Source organism: Equus quagga, chromosome 2 (assembly GCF_021613505.1).
Source record: "Equus quagga isolate Etosha38 chromosome 2, UCLA_HA_Equagga_1.0, whole genome shotgun sequence".
Lineage (NCBI taxonomy): Eukaryota > Metazoa > Chordata > Mammalia > Perissodactyla > Equidae > Equus > Equus quagga.
Window position 1 is genome coordinate 37,544,538 of NC_060268.1, and position 13,072 is coordinate 37,557,609.

The following is a 13,072-nucleotide window of genomic DNA, read 5'->3' on the forward strand; positions in this document are numbered from 1 at the left end:
CTCTCGTTATGTCACTCTTTCATTCCTGATATTGGTCATTTATGTCTTCCTTCCTTTTTTCCTGATCTGTGTGGCTAGAGGTTTATCAATTTTACCTGTCTTTTCAGAGAACCACCTTTTGATGTCATTGATTTTCCTCTATTTTGTGTTCCTTTGTTTTCTATTTTATTGATTTCCATTCTCATCTTTGTTATTTTCTTTATTCTGCTATCTTTGGATTTAGTTTATTCTTTTTCTAGTTTCTTAGATAGAACTTTAGATCAGGAGTTGACAGACTACAACCTGCAGGCAATATCTGGCCCACAGTTTATTTTGTATGGCCTGTCAGCTACAAATTGTTTTTATATTCTTTGTTAAAAAAAAAAGAAAAGAAAAGAAAGGGCTGACCTGGTGGGGTAGTGGTTAAGTTCACACACTCCACTTTGGCAGCCCAGGGTTCACAGGTTCGGATCCGGGGCGCAGACCTAGCATCGCTCATCAAGCTATGCTCAGCTGTGTCCCACATAAAATGGAGGAATATTGGCACAGATGTTAGTTCAGTGACAATCTTCCTCAAGCAAAAAGAGGGATATTGGCACAGATGTTAGCTCAGGGCCAATCTTGCTCACAAAGAAAAAAAAAGAATAATGTGACAGATACAGTGTGTGACCTGGAAAGCCTAAAATGTTTACTATCTGGCCCTTTACAGGAAAAAAATTGGCTGGTACCTGGCTTAGATCATTGATTTTAGATTTTCTTGTTTTCTAAGCATAAGCATTTAATCCTATAAATTTCACTCTAAGTACTGCCTTAGTTGTATACCACACATTTTTATGTACAGTGCATTCATTTTCATTCAGTTCAGAATATTTTCTAATTTCCTTGATGATTTCTTCTTTGATCCATAGGTTTAGAAGTGTGCAGTTTAATTTCCAATTATTTGGGTATTTCCCAGATGTCTTTCATTAATGATTTCTAATTTAATTCCTTTGCACTCGGAGAACATACTCTGTATGATTTCAACCCTTTAAATTTTATTGAGACATGTTTTTAAGTCCAATATATGGTCTGTTCTTGTGAATGTTTCATGTACACTTGAAAAGAATGTGTATCCTGCATTGTCAGAAGATGTTTGATAAATATCAACTAGGTCACCTTAGTTGATAGTGTCCCTAAGTCATCTATATCTTTACTAATTGTTTTGTCTATTTGTTCCATCAGTTACTGAGAGCGGAGTGTTGAAATCTCCAGCTGTAATTGTAGATTTATCTATTTGTCCTTTTAGTTCTGTCAGTTTTTGCTTCATGTACTTTGAACCTCTATTATTCTATGAATACACAGAATTTAGGATTTTATATCTTCTTGATGAATTGACCTCTTTATCATTATGAAATCATTATGCAATATCATCATTATCTTTATCCCTGGTGACATTTCTTGTTCTGAACTCTTTTGGTTAGTGTTTGCATGACGTCTTTTTCCATCCTATTTTTGTCTTTATGTTTGAAGTGGAAGTTCCTTAGAAACAGTCACTAGTTGAGTTTTGCTTTTTTATTCACTCTGACAATCCCTGCCTTTTAATTGTGGTGGTTAGACCATTTATATGTAATGCAATTATTGAAATGGTTGAGTTTAATCTACCATTTTACTGTTTGTTTTCTGTTTGTTCCATCTGTTCTTTTTTCCATTTTTTCTCTTTTCACACCTTCTTTTAGATTTTTTTATTATTATTCCATTTTATCTCTACTGTTGGTTTACTGACTATAATTCTGTGTTTTGGGTGGGATTTTTTTTAGTGACTTCTCTAGGGTTTATAGTATACATCTTTAACTTACTACAATCTCCCTTCAAAAAATATGGTATGCCTTCACATATAGTGTAAGAACCTTACAAAGAATGCTTCCATTTCTCCTCTCTCATCCTTTGCACTATTGTTGCCAAACAATACATTGTTAATACTTTGGTTTTAATTAGTCAGTTATCTTTTAAAGAGGTTTATAAATAAGGAGGGAAGTGTCTTTTATTTTTATCCATATATTTGCCATTTCTGGAACTGTTTCTTTGTGATAGCATTCTGATTTCATTTCCCTTCTGCCTAAGTTAGTGCAGGTCTGCTGGTGATGAATTCTCTCAGCTGTTATTTGTGTGAAAAAGTCTTCATTTCATTTCATTTTTGAAAGTTATTTTTGCTAGGTATAGAAATCAGTATTTACATTTTTCTTCTTTTTGCACATTGAAGATGTGTTTCATTGTCTTCTGACCTATAGTTTCTGTTAAAAAGTCTGCTTTGATCCTCTGTATGTAATGTATCTTTTTTAATTTTCCGGCAGCATTTAAGATTTTCTTTCATCACTGGTTTTCTGCGATTCAAATATGTGCTTTAGTGAGGTATTCTTTAGTTTCTAATATTTGGTATTCATGGGGCTTCTTTGACTTGTAAATTTATAATACTCATCAAATTTGGAAAATTTTCCAACATTTTTTCAAATATTTTTCTTTCTCTGCCTTTTCCTTCTGGGACCCTAATTATAGTATGTTAATCATTTGATATTGCCTCACAGCTCATTGACTCTCTCTTTTTGTTTTGTTCTGTTTTCTTCTGCCTTTCTCTGTTTTTTTTTGTTTTTGAGGAAGATTAGCCCTGGGCTAACTACTGCCAATCCTCCTCTTTTTTTCTGAGGAAGACTGGCCCTGAGCTAACATCCATGCCCATCTTCCTCTACTTTATACATGGGATACCTACCACAGCATGGCATTTTGCCAAGTGGTGCCATATCCGCACCTGGGATCCAAACCCGCGAACCCCGGGCCGCCGAGAAGCAGAACGTGAGAACTTAACCATTGTGCCACCGGGCTGGCCCCCCCTCTCTGCTTTATTCTGGGTCAGTCACTGATCTTTACTGCAATATCTAATATGCTCTTAATCCCATTCACTGCATTTCTTATTTCAGATATCACATTTTTTTCATCTATACAAGTTACGTTAGTCTTCCATTTTTCTCATCATGGTTCTTGTTTCTTTTACATTCTTTATAAGATTTGTAATAGTTGTTTTAAGGTACTTGTCTACTAATTCCATCATTCTGGGTTTGTTTTTATCTGTTGATGTTTCCTGGTTATCAGTCGTATTTTCCTACCACTTGGCATGCCTAATAATGTTTGATTGGTTGTTGGACATTATGAATTTTACATTTTTGGATGCTAGATTTTCTTATGTTTCTATAAATACTGTTGGGCTTTTTTCTGGGATGCAGTTAAGATCCTTGTACAGTCGTGCATCACTTAACGACAGGGATACATCCTGAGAAATGCATCATTAGGCGATTATGTTGTTGTGCAACCATCAGAGTATACTTACAAAAACCTAAATGGCATAGCCTACTACACATCTAGGCTATGTGGTACTGATCTTATGGGACCAAAGTCTTACATGCGGTCTGTTGTTGACCGAAACATCATTATGCAGCGCGTGACTGTATTCTGTTTGATCGTTTCCAGGCTTTGTTTTAAGCTTTGTTAGGGCAGGTCCAGGGCAGCTTTTAGTCTAGGCCTAATTTAGCCCCATTTCTAAGGCAGTTTCCTTTGAAGGATTCTGCCTTGTGTATTATGAGGTCTCTCTACTCGGGTAAGAACAAGAACTATTCCCAGCCCTGTGAGTTCCAGAAATTATTATGCCTGCTCATTTCTAGTGGCTGTTTCCCCAGCCTTGGATAGTTTCCTCTCACCCACGTACAGATCAGTTCTCTGCCAAAGATGTGAGTGGACTCCTCTGCAGAGCTTCAGAAATCTATCTTTCTCTGAGTGTATAGCTCTCCTCTTCAGTCCTCTGCCCCAAAGTTTCTAGCTAACATGGCTTACCTAAACTCCAGTCTGTCTCCCCAGCTCAGCAAGACTCCTGGTCTCTGTTTGGGTTCCCCTGCCCTGCACTGCAGTCTGCAGACTTCCTCAGCACAGCGTCCTGGGGCACTTGTAGACTCACTTTGTTTCCCTTCTCTCAGGAATCATAGTCCTCCACTGGTTGTTGTCCAATGTCTGAAAACCATCGTTTATATGTTCTGTCTGGTTTTCTGTTTGTTTAAGGCAGGAGGACAATTCTTGTAGTAGTTAATCCTTCATGGGCAGATTTGGAAGTCACCACTACTAGTCTTCTTGTTAGTCACAAAGGCATAAATGAGGGGCCGGGCCAATGGTGTAGTGGTTAAGTTCACGCATCCTGCTTCAGCAGTCCAGGGTTCACAGGTTCGGATGCCAGGCACAGACCTAAACACCGCTTGTCAAGCTATGCTGTGGCAGCATCCTACATACAAAATAGAGGGAGATTGGCTCAGGGACAATCTTCCTCACCAAAAAAAACAAAAAACAAAAACGTAAATGACCCTGAGTTCCACTAATCAAGCCTCTTCCAGAGCAGTGATTACTCCTGAAATATTACCAAGAAATGACCATCTCACCTCTGCTGGATAATTCCAGTGTCATAACACACTGCTAGAATGATTAGCAAATTTTGAAAACTTGAATCAGAATCTGCTTCCCAAAACTTAACTCACTGTTCCTAGTTCTTCCCTCTGGCATAATCAAGATAACAAGTCTAATTCTTCCTCGTTCTCTCAACTACCTTCAAATAGATTTTAGGAGACAGCTGCTATACCACTTCACGTGTCCTCTTTTCTAGCCTAAACATTCCAGTTATTTAAGCTATTCCTCATCACATGGTTTCCAGATCCTTGACCCTCCTACTTAACCTCCTCTAGACACTTAACTTTGTCAGTGTCTGTCTTTAAATGTGATACTAGAATTCTGCAGAACGCTCTGACTAAATGGGAAGGTTCTCTGAGCTCCCTCCATCCAGACCCCACAATTCTCCTAATACAGCCTGCAAATGAACTAATTCTTAGCAATCAGGTGGTTCTCTTGGCTCATACTGAATTTACCATCAACTAAAACCCGTTGGGCTTTTCAGAGTTATCGTCCTGTCTGGCCAGCCTTCTACAATGAGGACTTTAATTACACGACTTTAAATTTATCTCTGCAAATGTGATCTTGTTCATTTCAGTACATCATTCTTGCCTGTCCAGTTCTTTTGAATGTTGCTTCTGCCTAAGTTAATGGTGGGTCAATAGCATCACCTTCATGTTTGAAGGATGAGACATTACTTCGTTCATCCATTCAGCAAGTGCCTTTTAAGCAATCAGTGTGAGAGGGATTGAATTTAAGGCCATGAAGGATAGAGACACATTTAAGCCACAGGCCCTGCTGCCACAGATCCTGTAATCTGGTAAGGAACATAAGACATTTGTACCTGATTATGAGCTAGAAAATGCTAAATGGCATGAGAGTCCTGCAGAGACAGTTCTCTGAGGGTTCCTTGGCCTGGGAGGTTACTGCAGAAGGAGCAGGAAGTCTTCAGGTGGGGGTGGGATTTCTGCTGGACCCTCATGGGTGGGCAGGATATGAGTGTATGCCGAAAGGGCCTTTTAAGCAGAAATAGCAGCAATGGTGATGGTTTTTCAGTAAATTGTCCGAAAGATAGAGGCAGGCCAGCAGAGAACTACCCAGGTATTATCCTGAATAGTCTATTTTGGGTGAAGCAGGATTGTAAAGAAGGGCACCTCAGCAGGAGAGAATGGTTCTCGCTAGAGCACGCAGAGCCAAGATGCCCAGCCAAGCAATTTGGACTTTATTTAGCAGCTAATGGGGAGCTCATGTATGTTTGGACAGAAGGGGACATCATCAGAGTTGTATTTGAGGAAAAATGAATCTGCATGGAAGTGTAGCATGGAATGGAGTGAAGGGAAATTGAAGACAGGGATAGCTGTGTGAAGAATATCCGGCTATCCCCAGCCCAGGTTGGGTGCTGGCTATTGGAATGAAGACAAAAGGTACCATGAAAGTGGGGTGACAGGACTTGGGTTTGGAGAGGAGAGGGGAGAAGTATAGAAACCTTGGCAGCTGACCAGAGGATGTGCAAGGGGAAGAATATGTGAAAGAATCAAATGGAATAGGAGCTGGTTCATCTTGGCTTTTTTTTTTAATTCTATCATCCATATTCTAGTCTAGAACAGGATTTCTCAACAGAAGCGCTTTGATATTTTGGGCCACTTAATTCTGTTGTAGGGGCTGTCCTGTGCATCATAGGATGTTTAGTAGCATCCCTGGCATCTACCCACTGGATGCCAGTAGCACCCTCCACAGTTGTCACAATCAAAAATGTCTCCAGGCATTGCCAACCATCCCATGAGGAGCAAAATTGCCCCGGTTGAGAATTGCTGACCTAAATAGTTGGTTTAGTAGTCTTACTGTGGTACTCCGACAGAAACCTCCAAATGATAGATCTGTTTTGTTCTTTTTAAGGTGAAGTCTTTTGAGAAGGAAAGGCAAACAGAGAAACGCGTGCTGGAGTCTGATCTTGTGGATCATGTTCTGCAGAAACTGAAAACTAAAGTCAGCGATGAAAAGACCATCAGGTAACTTAGTAAACGAAAGCCCAGAAAACCAGCTTTGACTATCTCTATAGAAGTTACGTACAGTTATTTTAGAAGTCAATTTGATCCTTTTGGGAAATAAAGATAGGGCAGGATAACGTTTAATGATTCATTCTATTGCTTCTGAATAACTCAGCAGTTTATCTGACCTCCTATATAAGACTAATCATCTCTCACTTTCAAAGTTTGTTCTTCATAACATGTCAAAGACTATTTTATCATTTTGAAAGGCCTCAGGAGCCAAAATGTGTCTGCCATTATCTTACTTGGTCTGTTAATGAGCAAATTTCAGTAATATTTTGTCAACGTATTTGAAAGATATAATGTGTTCTGGGAAAAGATCTCATATACTCGTGATGGGAATGTAGATTGGTTCAGCTCTCTCAGTAGGAGTTTAACAAAGTAAGTTAAAAAGCCTTAAAACTAAAAAAAAAAGAAAAATGACCAGGCAATTTCACTTTCAGGAATTTATAGGAAAATTATTCCATGGGGATATGTACGAAGATGTCTATCAAGGCACTGTTTATAACAGCAGTTCTCAAACTTTTTGGTCTCAGAATCCCTTTACACTCTTAAAAACTATTTGAGGACCCCAAAGAGCCAAAGAGCTTTGTTTATATGGGTTATATCTATCAATAATTTGTTAGAAATTAAAACAAACATTTTAAAAATACCTATTTTAAAATAACAATAATAAACCCATTTCATACTAACCTAAATAAAATCTTTTTATTCAAAAATACCTATATTTCAAAACAAAATAAGTTTAGTAAGAGCGGCATTGTTTCACATTTTTGCAGATATTATTAATATATCATTTATAGTTTTGTAATCTCTTTAATGCCTTTAATAGAAGAAACTAGATCATCATATCTGCTTCTGCATACACTCCTTTGTGATATCAGACGTCGTGTAGTCTCTGGAAAATTCCATTGCACATTTCTGAGCGGAGGAGAGTAAAAGAGGATAATTAACGTCTTGGGATTATCATGAAAATAGTTTTGACCTTGCAGACCCCCTGTGAAAGGATCTCAGGGACCTCCAGAGGTCCGTGAACCACATTTTGAGAATCTCTCCCTTATAATATCACAAGTCATTGGTAGAAGATTGTTTGAATTATGGTAAATAGTGAATTACTGGCAGCCTTTAAAAATGATTCTAGTAAAACTGAGTTTATTGACATGGAAAGATGTCAACAAATAGGATGTATGGTATGATCCCATTTGTTTCAACCAAAATACACAGCCTACGCATAGAAAAACGTCTGGAATGATGTACCACATTTTAAGTTGTGGTTACTTCTGGTTAGTGGGATTATAAGGGATCTTGATTTTCTTTAAGCTTTTCTATATATTTGCAGCTCTTGTATATATGCTCATAATTAGAAAATACAATACTCTGTTGTTTTTGGCTTTCATCAGTGATTCTCAACCAGCAGCACTTTTGTTCTCCAGGGGACATTTGGCAATGCTCAGACCTTGTTGCTTGTCACAACTCAGAGTGTGTTCTGGTATCTAGTAGAGACCAGGAATGCTGCTAAACATCCTACAATGCACAGGACTGACTCCACCCCCACCCCCACTAAAGAAGTATTTGCTCCGAAATATCGTTAGTGCCAAGACTGAGGAATCCTGGCTTACATAAAATAAATGTTCTTGCTCCCTTCTCCTTGCCCAGCCCCTTCCCATCTGCACCTACTTTTTTTTTTTTGAGGAAGATCAGCCCTGAGCTAACATCTGCTCCCAATCCTCCTCTTTTTACTGAGGAAGACTGGCCCTGAGCTAACATCTGTGCCCATCTTCCTCTAATTTATACATGGGACGCCTACCACAGCATGGCTTGCCAAGTGGTGCCATGTTCACACCCGAGATCCGAACCGGTGAACCCCGGGCCACCCGAAGCGGAACGTGTGCACTTACCTGCTGAGCCACCGGGCCGGCCCCTGCACCTACCTTGAATAAATTCACTATCAGGCTTTTTCTTAGGGAATGTACAGTCATGTGGCACATAACGATGTTTTGGTCAATGATGGACTGCATACGTGACAGTGGTCCCATAAGATTAGTACCATACAGCCTAGGTGTGTAGTAGGCTATGCCGTCTAGGTTTGTGTAAGTGCACTCTATGATGTTCGCATAAGATGAAACTGCCTAACGACATTTCTCAGAATGTATCCCTGTCATTAAGTGACACGTGACTGTAGTGTTCTTGAAGTCACCGGGTATTAATGTTAGAGTGACAGATCCAAATCAAAGACAGAGGTTCAGAAGAGAAGACAAAAAATAGTCAACTAATTAATAGTGAGTACAGGCGAACATTATTAGTTCACTATAAGGCCAGATGGGACTTAGTTTTAGCAGGGAAAGACTTAAAATCTTTCCTCCATGTGAATATTTCCCTGTTTTCCCAAGATAGAGTGCTATTGTGTCTCTCAAAGCCTATAAATTAATTCACAGTCTTTGAAAGAACAGCCATTCACAGCTTTTAAAAGAATATCCTTATTTACCAAATGTTCTCCTGTGGGTGCTCGCCAAGTTGCTGCCATCGTGAAGGCGGGGCACGCCATTGCTAATGTTTCCTTGCATTGTGAGGGGAGTGGGAAGAACGCCCATTACAGGGCACTGAAATGAGCTGCTTGTGTGGAGCCAGGTTTCAGACCCAGCTGAATAAGTCAGAATGTTGTCTTTAGGCATTTGTGAATTCAAAATAACATCCTTTATAAATTTTTACTTGCTCTTGACCAAAAGCATAATTAAGTGCAAATTTTTTGTTTTTGTTTTTCTTCCACTAATCACCACGATTTATTGAATATTTTCATATTTAATAGAAAAAACAGCTTACTGTAAGTGTAGCTCACTGTAAGTTATCTGTGTTGCTTGTGCCTTCTTGACTGTTTTCTAATTGTTTTTGTTTGCTTGTTTTTAGAGAAGCTTCCGATAATCTTGCAGTGCAAAATCTGAAGGGGTCATTTTCTAATGCTTCAGGTATAATTACTAATTATCAGTTGAACATCATAATGCTCATGTGTTACTTATGTGTGTTTGCTCTAAGCACTTATGACTGTGGCTAACTCCTTGTTGCATCAGAAATATATTTTTAAAGTAACATTTACAGTAAATTGTACCAAATGGAATTTATTGCTGTGCTTTGACACTCACATCCTAGAAAATGATAAAACAACTGGGAGTTGAGTGACCCATGTGACTCTGGTATATCTCTGTCTTACAGTCTCATTTTTACAAGTGATTTAATCTTCCTTCAACTGAGTGTATTGTACAGATTAAATGTAGATAATTTTCCTGGAAATTTCCCCCATGCAGAAGCTTAAAGAAAATTATTTTGAAATCCCTTGGAGAAAGACACTGTGTACATTTTGTTTTCATGAAAGCCAGGAGGGGACAGTGGTGACGGTTAGGCCTTTAGTTTCATCACATCTGTCAACCTTACTGAAAAAAAAGTGTCCCAGTTAAATCCACGAGAAGGCATATTGGGCTTTTAACAGAATTGGGTCTTTTTGGTTCATTTCTGTTAACACTAACTTTGTGCCACCACCATTAGATTTCAAATACTTTGAGGAATTTAAAGAAGTATTAGCATTTGGGATATTAAGTTTGATTTTCTTAGGCTCATGAGGTTTTGATGACTCCTGTTACCTCCCTATGCCTTTGTTGGCCCCACGCCCACTCCCACCTGAGGGGAGAAGGCTGGGAGTCTTGACAGAAGCTCAGAAGTTCTGGGTGTTTGGGGTTCAGGCTCTTCCTGGGCAAGTGCCGGCGGCTGCAGAGAGAAAACAAGGCCCAGATATAACCTAGCCCTTCGATCACACCAGACTGGATTCTACTAACCCTCTGCCATTTCTCTGTGGTGTGTTATGGAAAGTGGGACCAAATCAGGCCATAAATTCTGAAACTCTCTTTGTTTCAGGTTTGTTTGAAATCCACGGAGCAGCAGTTATTCCCATTGTGAGTGTGATAGCCCCAGAGAAGCTGTCAGCCAGCACTAGGAGGCGGTATGAAACTCAGGTACACAGAGCTGCCTCGGCTTTCCAAGGTGAACTACAAAGGAGGAAACCAACAGGAAGGGAAAATAAGAACCATAGAGTTTCCTGGAAATATTTTTCTTCCCCCTTCCCTAACATGGTGGCTTCTGAAAATCTCATCAGCACAAAGCATCTCTCTGGTGCCAGGATTCTGCCCCATCTGTCCTCCAGAGGCGTCGCTGTGTACTGCGGGTGCCTAGAAGCAGCTGTCGTCAGACTCACTGATCTAAACAAACTTTCCGAGCTGGCTCTAATGGCAGATGGGGGTTGTTGGTCTTGTTTTAAATAGCACAGCAGGAGATCCTAGCACACACTTGAGGCAGGTTTCTCATTGCATACATGTCTTTGGTATCTGCCATATGCCTGATTCTGTGCTAAGTGCCATGTAAAATATAAAAGATACAGGATATAGGACATGGCCCCAACCCTCAGAGACTTTATAACCTTAGAAACATATGCATTATACAGTCGGGGAACGGTAGAAGAAAATAAGAAAAGGCTGAAGTAAATGAATTGAAGGTGAGTGTTGGAGTTTGCTGCAGACACATGAGAGAGACAGAGATAGCATTTGCGTGGACGATCCAGAAAGGCTGCGCGAAGGTGATCCCTGAAGGATGTAAATAGGCCAGGAGGAAAGATGAGGGTATTCCAAATGGGAGGGACAGTAGGAGAAGCGTACAGTGCTCATGAGCACGGTCAGGACACTGGCCTCGCATGGGAAGAGGGTGAGTTTTCAACAGCAGTTATTATTTAGAAATGTAATTAGACTGAAATACAAAAGATCAGGGACCTCATTTCTGTGAGCTCTTCTAGCTGTTTCTCAGGATGTTGAGTGGCAACTCATTTTTCACATCTTTCTACTGTTTTCTTCAGCTACCATAATTCAGTTCCATGTTCTCATTGCTGTCACCTTCCTATTTTTCCAAATTTAGCTTAATACTAAAATCTCCCTACTTCCACATGCACTCTTTCTGCACTGAGCTTTTATTAGGTGTCATTTCAAAATTATAAAGAAATAAGCAACTAGGGGGATTATTAAAAAATGATCAAGATAGGCTTTAAAATCTCATTTCCCTTGAGATCATAACAGGCTAGACGCTTATCCTCCTGAGGTGGATTAAGGGCAAGTCCTTAGAGAGTATTTGGTATCCCATCTGGGCTTTGGTTTGTCACCTGTGATTCCTAGTCCAGGAAATAACATGGCAAGAAAGATGACTTGCTTTGACAGATTCTGAATTCAGACATGTTTTCTTCTTGCTAGGTACAAACCCGGCTTCAGACGTCCCTTGCCAACTTACATCAGAAAAGCAGTGAAATTGAAATTTTGGCCGTAAGTCACTTTCTTCAACATTGTGAGGAGGGCTTCTGTCCATACTGTCCAAGTAGTTTCCTCAGCAGTCAGGGCTTTTTTGCTCAGTGAGGCAGCACTGGGATGCAGGCCTGTTATCACTGATGGGAAGCACATGTAACATAAATCTGTAAAGAACTGGGGAGAAAACTGAAGGTTTTGTTTGTTTCTCCTACTTTCTGCCTCTGAAGGATGGGGGTGGGGCAGTGAAAATGAAAATCATCATTTTTCTAAATGTTTCAGGCCTCCTTTGCCTCACTAAGCCTACCTGAGTGCAGGTAACAGTGTCAAACTTTCGGGATATAAGGTGTGGGGACCAGAGCATTGGTTCGCCAGGGCTGAGATTTTACCACTGCATGTTCACCAAGTCTGCTCTATAGCACAGCAGCATCCCAGAGCCTGCCAGCCCTGTTCACGTTGCTCCATCCAGTGACACCAGTCACCAGTCAGTCTGTGCTGCCCAGGGTTCCCAGACAGATAACATACATCTTTGTGTATCGACAGGTGGATCTACCCAAAGAAACAATCTTACAGTTTTTATCATTAGAGGTAAGCAAGATGAACTCTTCTGCACTGTGGCCTTTGAAATCCCAAAGCTTTGTTCTTAATTTGCCAAAAGAAAATTAAAAATGGCTTTTCTTAGTAATACTAGGTATTTTTCTGGCAGTTCCAGGAAGTTAGTAACATTGTTCCTTTTATGTGACGTATATATTACTAAATCAGATTTTGAGGGAGTCATACTTTTCTAGTGACTTTCTTTTAAATTTCAGAGATCATCTTATTTAACAAACACCTAGTGCTTTTACTGCATGTCAGGCTCTGGCGGGTCTTGTTCTAAGTATGGTTAATCATAATAACCCTAAGAGGCAGGTACCATTATTATCCCCATTTTAGAGATAAATGGAAGCATTTTACACTTTACAGAGAACGGAAGCAGAAGTTAAATATCTTACTCAAGGTCACCCAACTAGTAAGTAGCAGGGCCAGGATTTGAGCCTAGGCAGACTAGTGGGATGTGTGTTCTGAACCACTATACTGTGCTGTCTCAAACCTTCATTCCAACTAGGGAAGCTCATCTATAGAACTAGAACTATATGGAAGATCTTTTTGTAAAAATTAAATTAATTTAGGTCCTCTTTTACATGCCTTTTTTAATGGGTACATACCCTTATTATCAAATAGCCTAATAAGAACTTTTTAAAATTTGAATTATACAGGTGATTT

General features: G+C 39.6%; 1 protein-coding gene across 2 annotated transcripts in view; it reads left to right on the plus strand.

Annotated features, from left to right (window-relative positions):
- Positions 1–13,072, plus strand: part of EIF2AK4 (eukaryotic translation initiation factor 2 alpha kinase 4) — a 97,140-nt gene that overhangs the window by 82,667 nt on the left and 1,401 nt on the right. For both annotated transcript variants that reach the window (XM_046652858.1, XM_046652859.1), the window contains 5 exons: positions 6,331–6,443; positions 9,387–9,445; positions 10,386–10,483; positions 11,762–11,830; positions 12,353–12,397. In XM_046652858.1, coding sequence (XP_046508814.1) covers positions 6,331–6,443; positions 9,387–9,445; positions 10,386–10,483; positions 11,762–11,830; positions 12,353–12,397 — 384 coding nt within the window. The remainder of the gene's footprint in view (positions 1–6,330; positions 6,444–9,386; positions 9,446–10,385; positions 10,484–11,761; positions 11,831–12,352; positions 12,398–13,072) is intronic.